Source organism: Saccopteryx bilineata, chromosome 3 (assembly GCF_036850765.1).
Source record: "Saccopteryx bilineata isolate mSacBil1 chromosome 3, mSacBil1_pri_phased_curated, whole genome shotgun sequence".
Lineage (NCBI taxonomy): Eukaryota > Metazoa > Chordata > Mammalia > Chiroptera > Emballonuridae > Saccopteryx > Saccopteryx bilineata.
Genome location: NC_089492.1, coordinates 275475877 through 275499177, shown reverse-complemented (window position 1 = coordinate 275499177; position 23301 = coordinate 275475877). Strand labels below are relative to the sequence as shown.

The 23301-nt window shown below is 39.8% G+C and overlaps 1 protein-coding gene across 7 annotated transcripts in view; it reads left to right on the top strand.

Moving 5' to 3' along the window:
* The window catches only part of SRRM1 (serine and arginine repetitive matrix 1), a 37933-nt gene extending 15089 nt beyond the window's left edge, over positions 1 to 22844 (top strand). For 3 of the 7 annotated variants that reach the window (XM_066270079.1, XM_066270074.1, XM_066270080.1), the window contains 10 exons: positions 170 to 444; positions 6516 to 6596; positions 7171 to 7257; positions 9191 to 9335; positions 9705 to 9746; positions 14455 to 14565; positions 17654 to 18118; positions 18681 to 18876; positions 21510 to 21722; positions 22108 to 22844. In XM_066270079.1, coding sequence (XP_066126176.1) covers positions 170 to 444; positions 6516 to 6596; positions 7171 to 7257; positions 9191 to 9335; positions 9705 to 9746; positions 14455 to 14565; positions 17654 to 18118; positions 18681 to 18876; positions 21510 to 21722; positions 22108 to 22212 — 1720 coding nt within the window. In that variant the 3' untranslated portion in view covers positions 22213 to 22844. The remainder of the gene's footprint in view (positions 1 to 169; positions 445 to 6515; positions 6597 to 7170; positions 7258 to 9190; positions 9336 to 9704; positions 9747 to 14454; positions 14566 to 17653; positions 18119 to 18680; positions 18877 to 21509; positions 21723 to 22107) is intronic. The other 4 variants (XM_066270076.1, XM_066270075.1, XM_066270078.1 and 1 more) reach the window with 4 other exon arrangements.
* Positions 22845 to 23301: the final 457 nt, after the last annotated feature.

The window sequence follows — 23301 nt, the reverse complement described above, 5'->3', positions numbered from 1 at the left end:
GTGCTAGGTTATGGTTTTATTTCCCATTTTCAACAACTAATGTATATGCTTAGCTACATAAACTCAAAAGTTGGATAAAAGTAGCTGTATTTTTTTATAAACTGTACATACCTGTATGGTCATTCTTTGTAAGTGTGCAGTTACTGAGTATGAATACTTTATTCCACAGAAGAAGGCGTTCATCAGCATCCTTGTCTGGGAGTAGTTCATCCTCTTCTTCGTCTCATTCCCGGTCACCACCAAAGAAGCCTCCTAAGAGGACATCCAGCCCCCCTCGAAAAACGCGGAGGTTGTCTCCTTCAGCAAGTCCTCCAAGGCGACGGCATAGGCCATCGCCCCCAGCAACTCCTCCACCAAAAACTCGTCATTCCCCAACACCCCAGCAGTCAAACCGAACAAGGAAAAGCCGTATTTCTGTTTCTCCAGGGAGAACTTCAGGTAAAGGTAAAATCAAATAAAAACTGTTCTTTCTCATTTGCTTACAAAGTGTTCCCTCTCTCTCTACAAAGTATGAAGTAGCTGGGTAATGTTTATATGTGATGTTCTTTGTAAATTGTTTAGAGGCTCACCTCTTCTTTCCTGCTTAAAGTTTTTGGAATTTGTTGGAATGGACTTGAAATGTGTTTGTTTTTAGCAGTTCCCTCTGGCATAGAGTAGGTAGAAAAAAATGTTAATAGTCAGGGTTGTTGGATTTTGGGTAACTTACCAAGTTGTGTCATCATGATAAGGAATCATTATATTACTTTGAGACTAGTTAACTTTCCCGTTATAAAGGATTTTTTTGTTGGATACCTTGTTTGAGGATTTCATATTCTTTTTAATTCTTTTCTTGGTCACATTGGGCTCTCTAAGGAAGGACATGGTGTCCTTTTTTCATTTTTCTGAAGCTGGAAACAGGGAGAGACAGTCAGACAGACTCCCACATGGGCCCGACCGGGATCCACCCGGCCCGCCCACCAGGGGCGGTGCTCTGCCCCCCAGGGGGCGATGCTCTGCCCATCCTGGGCGTCGCCATATTGTGACCAGAGCCACTCTAGCGCCTGAGGCAGAGGCCACAGAGCCATGCCCAGCGCCCGGGCCATCTCTGCTCCAATGGAGCCTTGGTTGCGGGAGGGGAAGAGAGAGACAGAGAGGAAAGCGCGGCGGAGGGGTGGAGAAGCAAATGGGCGCTTCTCCTGTGTGCCCTGGCCGGGAATCGAACCCGGGTCCTCCGCACGCTAGGCCGACGCTCTACCGCTGAGCCAACCGGCCAGGGCATGGTGTCCTCTTAAAAGGTGATTTTTTTTTTAAATTTAGGATCTAGGCAGATTATTGAGTGTTGTCCTTTCTTTATTCAGTAGATTGATTTCTGAGGAATTTATGATCTGTGATCCTGCCAGGCAAGTGGAATGCTGTTAGTCTGAGTGAAGGTTGTGGTCAGTTGAGGTTGTTCCTTTATTAAATGCATGCTGTAGGATCTGTTTGAGTGGAGTTGGGCCTCTAGTGCCTAAGGCTGTACTAAACAGCTGTAAAGGTGAGTAGTGGGGGAGGGCGAAATCTAAAAAGCTGCTGTAGCAATGGCTTTAAGGAGCAATGTTTAGTTGCTCTGATCATATTTAAATTTTCAGGTCAAAAACAAAATAAAATGGGATGGGTGAAATTTTGACTATATTTTAATGAATTTCTAATCAGCATTCTGCTGCTTTGTCTCTCTGTCCCCACCCCTCCTGCAATTTGTTGATATCTAGACGCTTTGCGTCTTTTGAACTCTTATGTTCAGGCATAGATAAGCAATCAACAGTGAAAGGGGATCCCTGGCTGGTTGGCTCAGCGGTAGAGTGTTGGCCTGGCGTGTGGAAGTCCTGGGTTCGATTTCCGGCTGGGGCACACAGGAGAAGCGCTCATCTGCTTCTCCACCCGTCCCCCTCTTCTTTCTCTCTGACTCTCTCTTCCGCTCCTGCAGCCAAGGCTCCACTGGAGCAAAGTTGGCCTGGGCGCTGAGAATGGCACCATGGCTTCCCCCTCTGGTGTTAGAATGGCTCTGGTTGCAATTCTGATCAGTATTACATCAAATTATTGAACTCAGGTTTTATTCATCATGAAATTTATACAACTCCTTATCACTGTCAAAACTCCCAGCCATTAGCTTGTTCTCATCTGTTTCTAATGACAAATCACTGTCTTCAACAATGAGCACAAAAACAAGCACGAAAAAGTGGGAGATGCAAGTAAAAAAATCTACAACCACTGTATAAGACACACCCAGTTTTTAGACCCCAAATTTAGGGAGAAAGTGCGTCTTATACATGAGGAAATATGGTAGTTCTATTCCTATGGATTCTGGGACAGATCTTTTCATGTTCGGACACAACCCAGCCAAAGAGACGAGACGTACTGTGATCAGTGTATTCAGAGGCTGCCTTGTGACCACTGAAGCTGAATATTGGTTCTAACCACTTGGAAATAACTTTACAGTTAAGTGATCCCAGCCATCTGTGATAAAATTTCAGAGCTAGAAATAACTTTAGAGATTGTTGTCATCAAGAAACAGGTTCTCAGATTAAGTGATTTGGTCAAGGTCAACCAGCCAAGACTAGAATTTGGGTTCTGATTCCCAGTTGAAAATGTAGACTTGGTCCAACTCTCCTACTCCAAAATGTGTATTTTGGTTTCTGAAGGAGGGAAATGGGAGGGCAGGATAAAAGTCTTTAGGTTCTGTACCTGGCAGTATGGTTTCAGAAATTTCTTTGCAGTCTTCATTGCTAATAAGAGCAATGACATTGAAATGTAATAGATTTTACTTTTGTAATTCATGTAGTAGTCACCAGTTGGGGTTTTAAGTGAAGGTTCTGCTGTTGATGGTGACAAATGGAGTGGGAGAGTGGCAGGAAAAGTATTTTGGGGAATTTAAAAGGTAAATTATTTGGAGTATATATAATGTACAAGGTGGGGCAGAAGTATGCAAAAGTTTATTCTTTTACTATTTATTAATTACTGTATTATTTTCCATAGGAACAACTGGAAATCTATTTTTGCTCCTACATTTGAAGGGGGTCTTCAGGAAGCATTTTATTATCAGTGGCATATCATCGTTAAATTGATATTTCAGTACATAAAATAGTGCTTTGAAATCAGTGCAAAAATTTTTTTAGGGGGGAGAGAGATGAGATGTATAAACTCATAGTTGCAGCACTTTAGTTGTTCATTGATTGATTCTCATTTGTGCCTTGACCAGGGGGCTCCAGACAAACTAGTGACCCATTTCTCAAGCTGGTGGCCTTGGGGTTTCAAACCTGGGACCTCAGCGTCCTGTGTCAGTGCTCTATTACCTACTGTGCCACCATCGGTCAGACATTATTAGGATATATGATGCAGCATATTTTTGAGGATCTATGCCTGTGGTGGTGGTGGTAGTTTTGAGTTCAGGTCAGTTTAGCCATATAAATCATACCTGTAGATACTAAGTGATTATTTTATTAATTCTGGCTGTAGTGCTTGTAAGTGATCTTTTGGGCAAGTCTGTTGAAGTAGATTTAAAATACTGGTTTTTCGGCCCTGGCCAGTCGGCTCAGCAATAGAGCGCCAACCTGGTGTGTGGAAGTTCTGGGTTCGATTCCCAGCCAGGACACACTGCCCATTTACTTCTCCACTCTTCCCCCCCTCCTTTCTCTCTGTTACTCTCTTCCCTCCTGCAGCTAAGGCTCTATTGGAGCAAAGTTGGCCCAGGCATTGAGGATGGCTCCATGGCCTCCGCCTCAGGCACTAGAATGGCTCCCATGGCATCAGAGCAACACCCTAGATGTATTTTGGTTTTGCCCACCTAGATGGGCAGAGCATTGCTCCCTGGTGGGCATGCCGGGTGGATCCTAGTTGGGTGCATGCGGGAGTCTGTCTCTGCCTCCCTGCTTCTCACTTCAGAAAAATACCCCCCCCCCCAAATGCTGGTTTTTCAGTTGATTCAGAAGATTTCTGACTTTATGCTAGAATGACTAGGAACATTGAGATGCTCCTGTATATGTGCCCTGACTGGGGAATTGAACCAGGGATCTTCGGGCTCTGGAACAATGCAACCAGCTGAGCTTTCTGGCCAGGGCTTAATTTTTATTGATTTTTAAAGAGACAGAGAGAAGAGGGAGGGAGAGGGGGTGAAGGGGAAGGGAAGCACTCATTTGTTGTTCCATTCAGTCATGCATTCCCTGGTTGCTTCCTGTGTGTGCCCTGACCAGAGATCAAACTGCAACCTTTGTGGTTTGGGGACAGTGCTCTTAACCATCTGAGCTAACCAGCTAGGGCCTATTATAATGTTAATGCTGCAACTCAGTCACTGAACCAGAGTAGGGGTATATAGTAGATACTTGTCTACTGGTTTGACTGTGTTAACAATAATTATATTGTTTTAGCTAAGCCATTAATGAGAGTTGATTAAGAAAAAACTCCCAAGTACGTATTTCTATGAGAAAAGATGTCAGTTATGTTATAGTTCAGTTGTATTATTTGCGAGCCATCTTGCTCTTTTTTCTGTTTAAAGGTGAGAGAAGGGCAGGGAGGAGAGATGAGAAGCATAAACTCATAGTTGTAGCACTTTAATGTTCATTGATTGCTTTTCATATGTTCCTTGACTGGGGGACTTCAGCCAAGCCAGTGATCTTTGGGCTCAAGCCGGGGTTTTAAACCTGGGACCTCAGCGTCCCTGGTCAATTTTATCCGCTGCACCGCCACCAGTTGTATCTTGCAAATACTACCACATTTTTATGTTTCTTGAGGGAAAATGCATGCTGACATCCAGATACATTTTAGCAACACAGTTGTCCAAGGTGGTAAGTTGGACATGTGGGTTTCTAGATAACTTGCATGCCTTTAAAGAAATGTGCTGGGTAGTTCAGTTGGAGTGTATCCAGCTATGCCAAGGTTGCGGGTTCTATACTTTGTCAGGGCACATACAGGAATCAACCAGTGAATGTAGGAATGAGTGGAAAACAAATTGGTGTTTCTCTCTCCCTCTCCTTTCCCCTTTTTCTCTAAAATGGGGACAAGTTTTAAATGCACTTACAGTGCTACCATATTTTATGATAACTAATTAGGTGTTACCCATTCTTTACTCAATCCAAAGGGCTTATTAGGTAAGAATTGTTAAAATGCTGGTTGTTTGAAAAGTACAGTAGTGCCTGACCAGGTGGTGGCGCAGTGGATAGAGCATTGGCTTGGGATGCAGAGGACCCAGGTTCGAGACCCCCAACGTTTCCAGCTTGAGTGCGGGCTCATCTGGCTTGAACATAAAGCTCACTAGCTTGGACCCAAGGTCGCTAGCTTGAGCAAAGGGTTACTAGGTCTGCTGTAGCCCCAAGGTCAAGGCACATATGAGAAAGCAATCAATGAACGACTAAGGTGCCACAACAAAGAATTGATGCTTCTCATCTCTCTCCGTTCCTGTCTGTCTGTCCCTATCTATCCCTCTCTCTGACTCTGTCTCTGTAAAAAAAAAAAAAGTACAGTAGGTAATTCTCCAGTTTGACAACATTAACGTAAATGAGATTGCTGTTTTAGATCAGTAGTTCTCAGGTTAATGTATGATAAGAAATTATAATGATTATATCTCCATGACTTGATTTTAGTTGAAGCAATGGATGGATATCATAGACAGATCTAGTAGTTGTTGGAAATTAAAGCCTATACCCTAAAAATAAAGTGTTACAGCTAGATCCTCGTTCACTTAAATTATCTGTGACTTTGAAGTTACTTCTTTTTTAAACCTTCAATAGCTCTTGTAAAATGAGGGGAGGTGATATTAGCCGTGCTTAATAGGACTTAAGGTAAGTTGGATAATTCATAAGGTACCTCCAGCTCTCTTACTGTCCTCGGTATATTTCAGAGCTGCTACTACTTTTTTCCTTCTTTTTTCTCAGCTTTGGAAAGAATCTTCCAGCCTTAGTATTTAATTATTTTTTACTATTGTGAAGGTTTATATTATTCTAGGTAGTTTAAATCTCTCAGGCTATTTTGTGAGGTTATATTCTACATAAAGAGCCTACAGTCTCTTGGTGGCTAGTTCATTCTTCTTCAGACCAAATATTTCTCTGAAAATTTTAGCAGATTTAATTTCTTAATCATTTATCTGTTTTCTGAACCTACCCATAGTAGGTGTTTGAAGGCTCTTTATGCTGATGACACTTCCATAGACTTCTAAGTTGTGACATAGAACACAGGTTTACTGGGCTGAATGTTATACATATCATAAAGCTTGTTGTACTCAGAAACAGCTCCTACTTAACTTTTTTTTTTTTTTTTTGGAGTAAATCTCAAGATTCTAAGTCAGTATAGAACTTTTTGAGGCTTTTCATCCAACATTTAAAATTTCTTGCTTCTACTTGTACTATTTAGATGACAAAAAGATCCTACAGAATTTTGTAATTCTTTTTGAATTCTCTGTAAATTCTTTATGAGAATAGTCATGCCTGTTTTTGTATTGATAAGGTGTCTTGTGAAGCTTTGTTTTGATTTCTTCTTGTAAATGGGTTTTCCCCCCATACTCTTTTTAGTGACAAAACATAAAGGTACAGAAAAAAGAGAGTCCCCTTCACCAGCACCCAAGCCTAGAAAAGTAGAGTTATCTGAATCAGGTAAGTTTTGTGTGTTTGTTTTAAGCTGTATTAGATTTGTTGCAGATTTGATCAAACTCTTCTGGTTAAAGATTAAATTAAAATATATGGTGTACAGGTAAGAGCTAGGATTCTGAAGTCATACCAACCTGGTTTGAATCCCAGACTCCACTGCTTAACTGCTTTTTGTTTGCTTAGTTACTTAAATTATCCTTGTCTCATTTGTTTTCATATCTGAAATGTAGATAGATAACAGTATCCTTAAGGTTTTTGTCAATTAACTGAAATTAACATTTATTCAGTGCTTGGCACCCAGCCCAACCTGTATCAAATGCCTAAATAAGTTTACATTTTTATTACATTTGGTGGTGATAGTCTAAATTGGCATTTAAATTGGCATTTTAAGCGCCTTCTCTGTAAAAAAATAAAGGTGGGTGGGTGAGTGAGAGAGAAAGAGAGAGAGAGTGTGTGTGTGTTAGTTGTATTGTGTGACTTAATTCAATAAAGATTTGAGAGACCCATTTCCTATTCAGATATGTTACGTTTTCTTGTATGATAACTAAAGAAACACTTTCTAAATGCACCCATCTTTCAGAAGAAGATAAAGGTGGCAAAATGGCTGCAGCAGATTCTGTGCAGCAGAGACGTCAGTATAGACGACAGAACCAGCAGTCTTCGTCTGGTATGGACACTGATTTAAGTTTTTTTTACACTTAGATTTTTTTAATAAAAAATACTTAAGATCTGTATACCCAGGAGAAATATATTTGTGCCTACATAGAGAAAAAAGTATTCTTTTCCCAATTCCAAAGTTTTTGTTTGTTTTTGAGAGGAGAGACTGTGCATGCAAACAAGAGATAGCAAGGGAGAGAAGAAGCATCAACGTGTAGTTGTGGCACTTTAATTGTTCATTCATTATTTTCACATGTACCTTGACTTGGGGGCTCCAGCTGAGCTAGTGACCTTGGGATCATGTTGATGATCTGGGCACGCAACCTCGGGGTTTCGAACCTGCGATCTCAGCAACCCAGGTTGATGCTCTATCCATTGCGCCACCACCAGTCAGGCCCCAGAGCTTTTATTCAGAAAATTTCTGTGCACATTTAAGAATCTGGTTTAAAAAGGAAAAACAACAAAGCCCACACAACCTCAAATTGTAGGTAATGTTGTCTGCCTTTTTAATGTAATATATCCAGATATCTTCCCCTGTTCTAATGGGTCTACCATACTTCTTTATTGTAATATTCTGTAATTTAGTGAACTAGTCAACTTTTGGGACATTTAGATTGCTTCTAATTCTTTTTGTGTACTGTGTAAATGTATCTATAAAATAATTATTAAAAGTGAAAATTTTGAATTAGAGTATGTACACAACAACCTGATTTTTAAACCAGGTCTTCTGACTTTATTATAGTAGTTCAGTTAGTATTTGTAGCTGAGTCTAGGCATTGCCTTTTTTTCATTTATAAAAGTGAAACCAAAGCATCCCACAGTGGCATTGTCAAGTAAAAGCTATACAGCTTTTGCAACTCTTTTAAGGCAAGGTTTATCATGGAAAGGCTTGAAAATGCTTATAGGTCTTAGGTGTTTTTTGATATTTGGAACTTTGTTGATATTTGGGGAACTGGTTATTTCAAGTTAAGGAAAGCATATGGAAACAATTGATGTTTTTCTCTTAGGAGTTGCTCCAGGCCTGTAGGAAATGTTACAAAAGATTTGTTCAATAAATGCTAGGGACATGGAAGCCAGTATTTAGACCCTAACCAGACTTTCCAAAGCCTGTAGAGTACTTAGAGTAATAAGAATCAAGTAATTGCCTGATCAGGTGATGGCGCAGTGGATAGAGCGTTGGACTGGGATGTGGAAGGACCCAGGTTTGAGACCCTGAGGTTGCCAGCTTGAGCGCGGGCTCATCTGGTTTGAGCAAAAAGCTCACCAGCTTGGACCCAGGATTGCTGGCTCCAGCAAGGGGTTACTCAGTCTGCTGAAGGCCCGCAGTCAAGGCACATATGAGAAAGCAATCAGTGAACAACTAAGAAGTCGCAACACGCAACGAAAAACTAATGATTGAAGCTTCTCATCTCTCTGTTCCTGTCTGTCTATCCCTCTCTCTGACTCTGTAAAAAAAAAAAAGAATCAAGTAATTGAAATGTTTTTTGAGCTTTATTTAGTTTTTAGGAATAACACTATAGATTCTTAAAAGTCATTGGGTCTCCTTGGATTTTGCTGTGGAAATGATTTATAGCAGTGGTTTTCAGCCGCTGGTCCACAAGAGTTCACTACTTTGATGTTGCATGAAGATTATAGGTGCAATGATTATAGACTCTATAATCTTCATACACCATCAGGATGGTGAACTCTTGCACGGACTGGCAGTTGAAAACCACTGGTTTATTATTTATGTAATAATAATGATTATGTATTTTTATTTGTACCTGGATTTCAAGTCATTGAGCACATACTGGTATTGCCTTTGTTCAGAGGTGGTTTGTAGACATGTCTGCTTATGTTCATGAATTTGCTAATTTGGATACTCCACTTAGATTCAGAAACCGTGGACAGACTTTTTTTAAGCACAGATTTACTGTAATAATTTGTTTATTTTGTAATTATAGATTCTGGCTCCTCCTCTTCCTCAGAAGATGAGCGACCCAAGAGGTCCCATGTGAAGAACGGTGAGGTAGGCAGGCGGCGGAGACATTCCCCTTCCCGGAGTGCCTCTCCATCACCTCGAAAGCGCCAGAAAGAGCCTTCCCCTCGGTAATGTCTTTTCTTCAGTAGTCTTCACTGCTCTTTTATAGTGATGAAACTTCATAACTTAAGGGATGGGCTACAGCTTATTTTAGAACTTGGCTAACTCTATTTTAAGGATAAAAGGATGTGATTGGATTTTGTTCGGGGTGGGGGTTTGCTTTGTTTGGTGGTCCTTAGCTAATTAATGACTTTGTGAGATTTATACCACCATGTTGTATGTGTGCATGACTAGAGTACCAGTTAAATCGTAGTATTAATTCTCGAACATCTTTGAATATTTAAAAAATATATCTCCATTAGTGATACTTAACACCATTGAAGTAAATAATTTGGTGAATGAAATTCTTGACATTTGTTTTTCTCCACTGCTCTCAGGATGCAGATGGGAAAACGATGGCAATCGCCAATGACTAAAAGGTTGGTTAGACACTACTTTGTAACTTAGGGTTACGTGTCCACATTATAGTGACTTAATTTACTTTTTAGGTAACCATAACCAGTAGAAATGTACACAGTGTTCATTTTAGAGCATTATTTGAGGTTAGGTTTTTGTGTAGTCACAGTATATGTAGTAATAACACCTTAAATGAGTGGGGGAGGACTCTGGTGATAGTTAGGGAAGGCAAAAACTGGAGAGGCTGAAAGTGAAAAGGGAGTGTAGGGCTTTGGCCTGCTCAGTGTTTCCTGTGGTAGGAAGGGAGCTTTACATATCTTCATTGAACCTTTTTGATTATTGGTGTCTGTGTGACCATGAGTGAAAAGAAGTAGTAAAGTGAGTTGCTTAGGGTTACATAGTGACAAAGCTACATCTCAGACTTGTGCCACTGACATATACTATTCATTATACTAGCTTCACTGGTCTTCTGCTTTGGGGGTTTAGCTGCCACTAAAGTTCTCAGTATTTGCTTTTTCTGGAACTGTCTTATTGTCTTATTTTTTACTTGGTTTTTGAAGCTGTGTTATTTTAGGTAGTCTCGTTAATAAAAAGGTTTTCTTAGAAAGTTTCTTTGGCACTTGTCAGCAGTGTTTATGGTGGAGCTAAGCAGTGTATTTGTGCTGTGGAAGTAACTATTGTCAATAAAAAAAGAAAACCTAAAGGAAGATAAATTTAGATGCTTATTCTGTTCTCAGCTGTAATTACTCCTGGTTTCTGTGAAATTGCTAGTAAACTAGATAAAAATTACTTTGCAAAATCAATTTAGTGGTAAGATTTCTTCCCTTTCTCACCCCCCTATTCCCACCCCACATTCTGGAACTGTTTTCTTTATTGGAAAGAGATTTCTCACTACAGTGAAATCAATGCTAATGTTTATTACCCTGCCCCAAGATGTTTACATTTTGTTTCTCATTTAAAAAAGGTACTGAGTTGCCTGACCTGTGGTGGCGCAGTGGATAAAGCGTCAACCTGGAAACGCTGAGGTTGCCGGTTCAAAACCTTGGGCTTGCCTGGTCAAGGCACATATGGGAGTTGATGCTTCCTGCTCCTCCCCCCTTCTCTCTCTCTCTCTCTCTCTCTCTCTCTCTCTCTCTCTTCCCTCTCTATAATGAATAAATAAAATCTTAAAAAAGGTGCTGAGTTGCCCTGGCCAGTTAGCTCAGTTGGTTAGAACATCGTCCCGAAGCACAGAGGTTGCCGGTTCGATCCCTGGTCCGGGCACATACAGGAACAGATTGATGTTCCTGTCTCTTTCTCTCTCTCTCTCTCTCTCTCTCTCTAAAATCAATAAGTAAACATTAAAAAAAAAAGGTGCTGCGTTATACTAGTAGCCTCAAGTTTAGTGTTACTGGAAATTGCAGTCAGGTGTCTGGGATTTAGAGATGGAGCAATAATTCTTTGGAATCATGCTTCAGTATTTATTGTATATATTTGAAGAGGAGAAATACAGCCTGATTTCTGATGTATATGAAAAGAAGTTTAAACATTGAAAACCGTAACATTTACCATGTTCTTAAACATTTGTCTTTGGGTATTGAACATTCTTTAACTTAAAAAATATAACGGATATTGATCATACTTACTGTAGTTGATCACATCTCAGGTAATTGTCACATCTTTAACTTCTTGTCTCCATTACCGGTATGCCTAGAGAAATGAGATTGTTCTGAAGAGAAGTCTGTGCTGAGAGCAGGTCCCAGCTGTCTGCAGGCTGGCTTCTTGTTAAGAGATTTATCAATTCCTAAGTACTTGAGGGGCTATAAGGGCTACATTAAATTGAGTCTTAATAAAACTGGTTCTCACACATTTAGGGGAATAACTTTCCTATTCACCAATTTCTACACACATTTGAAGGTTTGGCTTGACATTAGTATTAAGAGTAACTAGCGAATACTTAGCTTCTTTTTTGTATTTTTCAGAAGTTGGAAACAGGGAGGCAGTCAGACAGACTCCCGCATGCTCCTGACTGGGATCCACCTGGCATGCCCACCAGGGGGCGATGCTCTGTTGCAACCAGAGCCATTCTAGCGCCCGAGGCAGAGGCCACAGAGCCATCCTCAGCGCCCGGGCCAACTTTGCTCCAATGGAGCCTTGGCTGCGGGAGGGGAAGAGAGAGACAGAGAGGAAGGAGAGGGGGAGGGGTGGAGAAGCAAATGGGTGCTTCTCCTGTGTGCCCTGTCCAGGAATCGAACCTGGGACTTCTGCATGCCAGGCCAACGCTCTACCACTGAGCCAACCGGCCAGGGCCTACTTAGCTTTTTTTTTAAACCCTGAAATGCATGTCTTATCAGATCTATGAAGAAACAATAGCTTTTAGATCATAGAACCATGTGGTATCAAGACTCCAGTTATGAGTGATTATTAGATTTTTCTGGCAGTTTCTTAGCTATACTACTTTGGTTATGGTTTTGGTTTTATTTAGTCTTATTTTCCTTTTAGCTTTTTTTTTTTTTTTACAAGAGACAGAATGTTGGAGAGAGAGACAGTAAGGGAGAGAGATGAGAAGCATCAATTCTTTGTTGTGGCATCTTAGTTGTTCATTGATTGCTTGTTCATTGATTATTTTCTCATATGTGCCTTGATGGAGGCTACAGCAGAGCAGGTGACCCCTTGCTCAAGCCAGTGACCTTTAGGCTCAAGCCAGCCACCACAGGGTTGTGTCTGTGATACCAAGCTCAAGCCAGCAACCTCAGGGTCTCAAAACTGGGTCCTCTGCATCCCAGTCCGATGCTCTATCCACTGCACCACCGCCTGGTCAGGACTGAGTTCAGTTTTTAATGAGAGTTTCAGTTTAAAGTTTTGCAAACAAATTGGGATAATATTTTAAGAGAAGTTGGATAATTAATAGTAATAGCCTCTTAATTTCATTATACCTACTGATCACATATTGGGCATTCTAGTTTAAGTCACCTCATCCTTAAAGTTTGTGAATATAAAGCTTTACTTCTCTTCTTTTTATGTCAAAATCCAAATGTCTTTACTGATTTGAAACCTTTATTACCCGTTGAAATAATACTTTAGTCATCCTGTTTCTCTTGGTCCCATAATTCTGATTAACCCTGCTTGCCCTTTAACTGTTCTTTTTTGTAATTAATGGTTACTGTCTACATTATATTCTTCTAAAAGCTTATCTGTCTTGTTATCCTTGCTTCTTGTAGCTTATATTTTAAGTCTATTCAAAGTGAAGTCTTAATCCCCACAAGGCGTAAACAAATAGAAATTGAAATTTTAATGATGATTTCAGAATTTTCTGTTCTGTTAACAGCTCTTCTTAGGTTTTGTTGTTGTTTTTTATTGATTGGGAGAAGAGAGATGAGAAGCATCAACTTATATTTGCTTCACTTTAGTTGTTCATTGATTGCTTCTTGTACATGCCCTGACTGGGGGGGGGGGGCTCTAGCCAAGCCAGTGACCTTGGGATCATGTTGATGACCCCATGCTCAAGCCGCCAGTGAACTCAGGGTTTTGAACTAGGCTAGGATCCTCAGCGTTCTGGGTCAAGGCTCTATCCACTGAGCCACCACAGATCAGGCGAGCTCTCCTTAGTTTTAAAGGGGAACCAAGACCAGTAAACTTTAGAAAATATTTCCAGATTCACAGGAAGCATAAATACCATACTGGTCAAGAAATTAAAACTTAATTACCTTATTTGGCTACTTTGTATACAAATTTATGCAAAACTTGGCAAACTGGATTAGTATATATTTTAATATATCTGTAGGAAGATGGCTAGTTGATATAAGTTTATCAGGTGTGCTTTTTATGTTGGTTAAGTATGTTAAGCTCTGAATTAAAGCCCAGTAATAGCTTTAACACTGACAACTTTAGTCTTTTGTCTTTGGGATATTGCTTTTAATTAAGAGTATGCAACTCTTGAACAGTGGAAGTACATTTTAAAAAATCAAGAATTTGGAGCTGTGACACCCAGATTTAGGGCCTTAAGCAACTGGTGACTGTTAAAATTTTAAATTTCTATGTTAGAACATTATATTTTTTAAGACTTCAAGTGCATTTGTTTCTGATAGGGAATTGGAAAATCAACTTCAAAATACATTGGCTAGAGTCTAGACCATAGCCCAAACCTAATAAATGCAAAGCTCAGTGTGTGCGCCAATTTCAAAGCAATGAGATGCTTGAGACGGTGTTTTTCAACTGCCGATTCATGGACCAGCCCGCCAGAAATTTCGTGCTGGTCCGCAAAAGTTAACCACCCTGATGTTGTATGAAGATTATATAGCTCCAGTGATCTTAGCTGAATTCTCTTATTCAGGGTGAGTTCTGCCTTAGTGGTCCCTGAAGTAATTCTCCCATTTTTTCCAGTCCCCGAGTATAAAAAGGTTGAAAACCGCTGCTCTAAGGCAATGTTTTCAGACTTTTTCCTTCATCATGGTAAGAGAAAAAAAGTTTTTTAGATTGTACCCCAGGCTATATATATTTATATACTGAAACAAAAATTTCACAAAAAAATATTTACCCTTACTATAAGTAACATGATTTTCTATTTTTATAAAAAGGCTGGTTCTTATCCAGGGTCTTGACAAATAGTCCTGGCCTATAGTTTGAAAAACACTATTCTGAGAATAACAGTTGCTGCACTTTAGGTTAACAATGATTGGAAAGGTGTCATCTGGATCACTTAATTATGAATGCTACTAACTCAGAATCAACTATAACTCTTCTTTGGTTTAGTGGTAGACGGAGGAGAAGTCCCTCCCCCCCACCGGCCAGACGGCGACGTTCTCCCTCTCCTGCTCCACCTCCTCGACGACGTAGGTCTCCCACACCACCACCACGACGAAGGTACTTTATCAGTTGCTTCATGGGGTTAGTTGGAGCAACTTTGAATCTTTATGGTTGAAATATCTTTAATTAGAGTGGCATTGCATAGCCATTTACAAAACGGCACATAGTATACGATTTTATTGATATGAACTATCCAGAGCACACAAATGTATAGATAGAAAGTGGATTAGTGGTACCTATGTGAGCAGGGGGAGTGATAATGGCTACACAGCTAGGAATATACTAAAACCATTGAAATATATACTTTATTTATTGATTTTAAAGAGGAAGGGGAGAGATAGATATTGATTTGTTGTTCCACTTATTTATACATTCATTAGTTGATTCTTGTATATGCTCTGACCGGGGATCAAACCCACAACCTTGGCATGTTGGGTTGTCATTCTGACCAACTGATCTACCAGGCCAGGACTGAAATGAACACTTGAAATTTTTTTTTTTAATTTATTAATTTTAGAGAGAAAGGAATGGAGAGACAGAAAGGTCAATCTGTTTCTGTATGTGTCCTGACCAAGAATCAAACCCGTAACCTCTGCATTTGAATGACTAACCAACTGAGCTATCTGGTCAGGGCTTGAAATGCATACTTTAAGTGGTTATTTAATAAATTAACAGGTGGGAACACTATTTAGTGATTACAAAGAGAAAAATACATGGTGGGGCAGAAGTTTTCCAGTTCTTATGGAAAATAACACAATAATTAGTAATATTAATTATATTAATAATATTATATTAATAGCATTATAATGTAAGAATAAACTCTGTTTTGCATGCTTACAACTAGAAACCTGTTGCTTCACTCTGTATTAGTGAAGAATTTCCAACAGACACCATCTTAACTAAGGAGTCCAAGTTAACATCATCAGTCATACATATTGGCATCACGTAATTCCTAGCTACCTCTGCAGTATCTTTAACAAGTATGGAGAACCTCAGGGTGATTATCAGGAATTATCTGACAAACCCAATTTGAAGGTAATTCTATAAAGGAACTGACCAGTACTCTTTAAATATGTCAGTCATGAAAGACAAACAGTAACAGTTACAAATTAGTAGAAACTTTTAGGACATATGGCAACTAAATTACCAGTGTAGGATTTAATAATCAGTGTAGGATTCTGATTTTTGGAGCCTGAAATAGTAAGAGGACATAAGTGGAAAATGAATAATAGTATATTAGTTAATACTAAGCTAATGCTGAGGTTAATTTCAGTTTTGATAGTATTTTATTGGTTATATGAGATGTTAAGTAGCAAATCTCCACTGTCATTGCAGCTCCTCTGTAAATCAAAATGATTTCAAAATAAGACCTGGGGGGAAGTTTGTAATGGCATTACTCAACTACATTACCAAGTGGTAGAATGGCTACTACCACTCTTGAATGCCTGTTATGTGCCAGGTAAAGTGCTGGGTGCTTATGTGTTTTTTCTCTAGTCCTCAAGATAATCTTGCTTGGTAGGTGGTTAGGTAATCCCATTTTTCAGATAAAGAAATAGAAGTTCAGCTTGACCTGTGGTGGCGCAGTGGATAAAGTGTTGACCTGGAATGCTGAGGTCACCAGTTCGAAACCCTGGTCTTTCCCGGTCAAGGCACATAACCTGCTCCTTCCACACCGCCATTCTCTGTCCTCTAAAATCAATAAATAAAATATTTTTAAAAAGAAAAGAAATAGAGGTCCAGCATTATTGAAATTGCCCAAAGGCAAAAATGGAATTGCATTCTACCATGTTGCCCATTGTCTGGAAAGGAAAATATTTGAATGCAAAGTCTTAACATTTTAAGAACAAATGGTAGTTAGACCTGAATGTTATATTTAGGTCTTAGTTCCTAAGAGACAAGTTAGGGTTATGTAGGAATTCAGCATTAAGAGGAAGGCCCGGTTGGACTTGGACAGGTATGCTTTCTGCCTAGCAGTGGACTTCCATTGAAAAGTGGTCTTTTAAGAAAGGAAATGCAAGTCTGTCTTAGAGAGGGCTAGAAATACTCTATAAAGCTTGCTCAATGAGCTCTGATTATTAAAGAATCCAAACACCAGTTCAGAGAGCATACCACAGAAGAGAACTCTTAACACACTTCCTGAGTAGGATTGACCACAGTTCTGCTAACATAATTACCTAGTTATTATATGATGATAAAGGATGTTTCATTTCCTTAAAACAGTGCAAGATTCTGTTCTCAAAAACCATTAAATTGGTTTCTTATGGATTATGCCAAATGACTTGATGAATTGAGTTCATTCTGAAACTGGAAATTTCTGTATGAATCAGAATGTTTCATTTTATAGTCATTTATGACATACAGGAATTTACTAAGTGATATTTTTACTTAAAGGAAGATAAAGGTATAGCAATATACTCCCTTTGTCTGGTGCTAGTACAATACAGGAAAATACCTCTTTTATTATGCTGTACAAATAGTGTTTGTTTTCATCAACACTGAGGCAAGATCCTCCACCAAGAAAAAGATGGCTCAGATGATGGTTAGCATTTGTTAGCAGTAAGATACTTTTAAATTAATGTATGTACACTGTTTTTTGTTGTTGTTTTTTTATATTAAGTAAGAACCAGGGAGGCAGAGACAGACTCCTGCATGTGCCCAACTGGGATCCACCCAGCAAGCCCACTAGGGGGCAGTGCTCTGCCTATCTGGGGCTTTGCTCCAGGGGAGCCTTGGCTGCGGGAGGGGAAATGAAAGATAGAAAGAAAGGAGAAGGGGAAGCGAGGAGAAACAAATGTGTGCTTCTCCTGTGTGGCCTGACCGGTAATTGAACCCAGGACTTCCACACGCTGGGCTGATGCTCTACCGCTGAGCCAGCCGGCCAGGGCCTGTACACTGTTTTTTAAAAACATAATGGTATTGCACCCTTAATAGGCTATAGTATAAATAGTACAGTATAAACATAACTTATATACACTGGGAAATCAAATATTGCTTTGTTGCAATATTTGCTTGATTGTGGAGATCTGAAACCAAATCCACAATATCTCTGAGCTGTACCTGTATAGCCATAATTGCTGCTTGCTTTTCTTTGTATATTGTTTCCTTATCTTGTTGGACTTTTCAGCTTAATGATATCTTTTTCTAGGACTCCTTCTCCTCCCCCACGTCGGCGATCACCTTCCCCAAGAAGATACTCTCCTCCAATACAGAGAAGATATTCTCCCTCCCCGCCTCCAAAGAGAAGAACAGCTTCTCCCCCACCCCCTCCTAAACGAAGGGCATCACCCTCTCCACCACCAAAGCGTCGGGTCTCCCATTCTCCACCTCCCAAACAAAGAAGCTCCCCACCCACCAAGAGACGTTCACCTTCACTATCATCAAAGCATAGGAAAGGGTCTTCTCCAAGCCGGTCTACCCGGGAGGCCCGGTCACCACAACCAAACAAACGGCATTCGCCCTCACCACGGCCTCGAGCTCCTCAGACCTCCTCAAGTCCTCCGCCCGTTCGAAGAGGACCATCACCATCACCCCAAAGAAGGCAGTCCCCATCTCCAAGTACTAGACCCATTAGGAGAGTCTCCAGGACTCCGGAGCCCAAAAAGATAAAAAAGTAAAAATATTTTATGCTCTTTGGTTAGGAACAGTAATTTGCATAGCTCTCCTTATGTTGGGAAGCTTTTTTTTTTTAAATACTAAGAAATTACAGAAAAGAATAAGCTGTGAATACAGACTTTTAAGCAAGTTCTCATTACTATTCTGAGGTCCTCTTCTGTGTTCAGGATAGTTCATTATGGCATAAACTAAAAGCCACCGGATTTTACCAGGTTTTTATCAGGTTTATTGTGGGTGTGCTTCTGAAGCTAAGCCCTGAAGAGATGCATAGAGTATGTCTTATATGTCTCTTTAAGACTGATAAAAGCAGTCTTAAATAAAATACAAGGAGTTGGCATTTCTCATTTCATCAGAAAGAAATATTAACAGAGTGGAAAGAGGAATGTGAAGCTTGAACTCCAGGAGACTGAGGTGTTTCAAATTTGAGTTAGAATCAACTAGCGTATTAAGTGCTGTGAAATATTTAAAGTTTGTGACCTAGCTGTTTAATGGCATTTGGTTATTTTCTCTTAGGAAAGATACCTGTTCTTGGATACTGAAAGTTTTTTCCTTTTGTCTAGAGCTGCCTCACCAAGCCCTCAGTCTGTAAGGAGAGTCTCATCCTCCCGATCTGTCTCAAGGTCTCCTGAGCCAGCAACTAAAAAACCCCCTGCACCTCCCTCTCCTGTCCAGTCTCAGTCGCCCTCTACCAACTGGTCACCAGCGGTACAGGTCAGAAAAGCTAAAAGCCCAACACCAAGCCCATCACCGGCGAGGGTATGTATCTGCCCTGTTTTGAACATCTTTTATCATTGTATGTGGTCCCTACAAAGAAGAGAAAATTTTTTGTCCATTGTAGCTCAGAGGAGCATTGTTATCTGTGGTTCAGATGGACTTCAAGGAGGCACAAATTAAGTGGTGGTGGTTGCATCAGCAGTTCATGCTTAATACTCTGAGTCACCTACTAATTTGTGGTATGTCTAATACCATTGAATTCTAGAACCTTGGTAGTTGAAATTAGACTGTAGAAAATCTAGAAAAACAGAAAAAAATGGCCCAGGGTTCTATTACATATCTTAGGGGGAAAATACCTTAGTATTTCTGCTCTTTTCTCTAGTGTTTGACACATTTGGGGATATCTAATTAAGATCACAATCAAATTTTTCCATCCTAGATTGTGTCTATTAATATACATAATTCAGTTAGTTTGTTGGTTTAATGAGCGAGACCAGAAGGGAGAAAGGGAAAACATTGAAGCATCAACTTGTAGTTGAGGCACCTTAGTTGTTCATTGACTGCTTCTCGTGCATGCCTTGACTGGGGGGCTTCAGCCGAGCCAGCTTCCGTGGGGTCATGTCTATAATCTCACGCTTAAGCTGACGACCCTGCACTCAAGCTGCTGAGCCTGCACTCAAACTGGAGACCTTGAGGCCTCCAGTCTAGGTCCTCAGTGTCCCAGGTCGATGCTTTACCCACTGTGCCGCCACCGGTAAGGCTGTGATTCAGGAAAGGAAAAAATATGTATACACAAAATATTACCAAAATGTTGGCAGTTGGTTTTAGGGAAACGAGTGATTTGAATTTTATTTTTTGTACTTTAATGCTCTTTTTTTTCTTTTCTTTTTTTTTTTTTTAACAGACAGAGTCAGAGAGAGGGGTAGATAGGGACAGACAGGAATGGAGAGAGATGAGAAGCACCGATCATCAGTTTTTCGTTGCTACACCTTAGTTCATTGATTGCTTTCTCACATGTGCCTTGACTATGGGCCTTCAGCAGACCAAAAAACCCCTTGCTCAAGCCAACGACCTTGGGTCCAAGCTGGTGAGCTCTGCTCAAACCAGATGAGCCTGCGCTCAAGCTGGCGACCTCGGGGGTCTCAAACCTGGGTCCTCCACATCCCAGTCCGACACTCTTATCCACTGTGCCACTGCCTGGTCAGGCAATGCTCTCAATTTTTTCTGCAGTGGAAATACAGTTGACCATTGAACTGTGCAGGTCCATTTATATGTGTACTGTTTTCCAGTAAATATACAGCCAGCCTTTCATATCCCCCAGTTTTGTATCCATGAATTCAACCAACTATGGATCAAAAACAGTATTTTTTTGTGAGTCAAAAACAGAATTCATGGATGTGGATGACTTGACTCAGCATTGTTTTATGCCCTTTTATTTAAGGGACATGAACATCTGTGGATTTGGTGTCCTCAGACTTCTGGAACCAATTCCTTGTGAATATCAAGGGATGGCTATAATTAAATTCGGGGGCAGTCAAATTATTTGTGGACTTTGACTTTGAGAGGAGTTGGCATCATTTTTTCCTGCGTTAAAGGTCAGCTATACATTATTTCTATGATGAAGAAAAAACCTTATAACCTGTGCAACACTAGATGGGCTGGAAAGTTCTTTATGTTTTACATAGTCTGTCTTTGGCAGCTGCATAAGAATAACCCTCTTGTTTTCATATTGTCATTTATCATTGGGGTATTAAAATATTGGAGGTTAAATTTTTTCCTTTTGTGAGTCAATCTGATCTTGGACAGGTTTCAATATTGTATAAAATTTGAGTTTAAATGTCCATCTAAATACAGTTCACTAAATTATTGTGTGAACTAACTGGTTAGGTTGGGGAATTTTAAGAAGTAATTGCTTAGAAATGTAAGATGTGAACTTTAAGAATTACAGGCTAAATTTTAGTTATAGCAGTGCCTACCCTTGGCATACATTTGGTATATGTGCAGTGAAGAACACACTACCTCCGTTCTAGCGATAGGAGAGGTCAGATGGTGACATAAATATAATCATGTATTTAGAATAATAGGTGTTTCAGAGCCTGTTATGTGTTAGGCTAGTATTATGGATGATTTACAGATATGCCCATTTCATCATTATAATGGCTTTATCAGAGGTTATTATGCACAGTTTAAAGTTGACAAAAGGGGCCCATTAAAAAAAGCCAAGCAGTACCTGACCAGGTGGTGGCAGAGTGGATAGAGCTTTGGACTGGGATGCTCAGGACCCAGGTTCAAAACCCTGACGTCACCAGCTTAAGCGCAGTGTCGCTGGCTTGAGCAAGAGGTCACTTTTCAGCTCCCATCAAGGCACATATGAGAAAGCAGTCAATGAACAACTAAGGTGCCGCAACAAGAAGTTGATGCTTCTCATCTCTCTCCTTCCTGTCTGTCCCTGTCTGTGTGTTTGCCTGTTTCTCTCGCTCTCTCAAAAAAAAAAAAAAAAAAAAAAGTTAAACCTTTAATAGGTTCGGGAACCAGAATTTAGCTCAGTCCTGTCTGAGTTAAAAGACTTCTATTTCTATTGCACATGCTGCTTTTTCTTACATTTGGAGGTTGGCCCTGACTCACTACGGACAGAATTTTAATGATTTATTGCTGTTATTTTTCTGGATTTCTAGAATTCGGACCAAGAAGGTGGTGGAAAGAAAAAGAAGAAAAAGAAGGACAAGAAACACAAAAAAGATAAAAAGCACAAGAAACACAAAAAACACAAGAAAGAAAAGGCTGTGGCTGCAGCTGCTGCAGCCGCTGGAACCCCTGCAGCTGTTGCTGCTCCTGCTACCACCACATCAGCACAGGAAGAGCCAGAGGCGGAGCCAGAGCCTCGGAAGGTATTGTGGACACTGCCCTGTGCTTTCTATGAGTAGCTAAACTCTATTTTTATTTCTATTTTTTTTCAAATAATTGTCTGGTTGGCTATTACCTCTTTTGTTCTGTTTCTCAATGACCTACCAGGAACAGGAATTTGCCAAAACTAAGGATAAGAAAGTGTGAATGATTGCTACATTTAGAAAGCTAAATGTATATTTTTAAAATAACTTCTTAGAGATATAGTTAACGTACCACATAATTTACCCATTTAAAGTCTACAATTTGATGGGTTATAGTATATTCATAGAATTGTGTGGCTATCACCATGATTTGATTTTGCTCTGTACTCAGTATCTCCTAGCAGTGTCTCAAAACTTACAGATGTGGCCTTTCTGGTTTTTTCAGGAGACTGAGAGTGAAGCTGAGGATAACCTTGACGACCTAGAAAAGCACCTGCGGGAAAAGGCCCTGCGATCCATGAGGAAGGCTCAAGTGTCTCCACAGTCTTAGGTGGAAATGTTTGTTAGGATGTAAATTTTATTTGGTTTGTACTCAATTCAATTTCAAAATTGCTAAAAATGTGTTTGAGCTTTAGACTATAACATTTGTTGTAATAATTGCTAGGTTGAAGTTCACCATGTAAAAAAAGGGCATGGATTTACATTGCAAAAGGTGTCCAAGGTGTATTAGTGACATTCTTTCATTGACAGCTGACATAAATTCATTTAGAGTGGAATATTTTAAGCCAAAAAAAGTCCCCTTTTTAAAAAAGGGGCTTTAAATATTGCTGGCATCCTTATGGTTTCTTTAAATGCCCCTGGCTACTCCCAGAGGTTCTCTCTCTTTTTTTTTCCTTTTTCTCATTTGAGTCTTATCACCCATTTAAGTTATGATGCTTCCAACCTTGTATGGTTTGCAGTTGCCCAGAATTAAGACCACTGTTGAACTACGACAAAAGTATAAACAGTTTAATGCCACAATCTTTCCTGTTGCCTGTGGAGTCTCTGCTGAAATGAGTCAGGATTCAAACTCTAGGATGAGACAAAATGAAAGCATGTTGTTTGCCAGGACACTGGGGATTAATATTGATGTGTAAGAAATTGATTTGGAACACTGGAATTTCATTCTATTCTGTTGTGTTTTTTTGTAAAGGCAATTAACTAGTCCCAGGAAGGATCCTTCAGTTACATAAATTCTGTTTCTGAAATGCCATTGCTCCATTCATAATTTTGTCTTATTCTTCCAATTGGTATATATAACTTTCCAAGCTCTTGTATTTGGAAGGCTGGAAGGGCCCAGACTTTGAAATAGTGTCTTGTTTTCATTCTTTTTGTTTTTTTTGTTGTTGAGTTTGTTTTTTTTTTAAACTAAAGCTATATAAAGCTTGTGGATTAAACAGAATAAATTTCTAAATTTAAAAATATTGCCACTCCCTCTTACTTACTTATCTCAATACTGTGGGAAACCTACCTTTCTCAGAAATCTTATAATTCCTGTGTATTGACCCCTTGGCACCTTGGGCAGAGCTAGAGTTGGATGGGGGAAATAAAAAGGTGGTGAAATTGTTTTACCATTTTTATTTTAATAATTAATGTAATA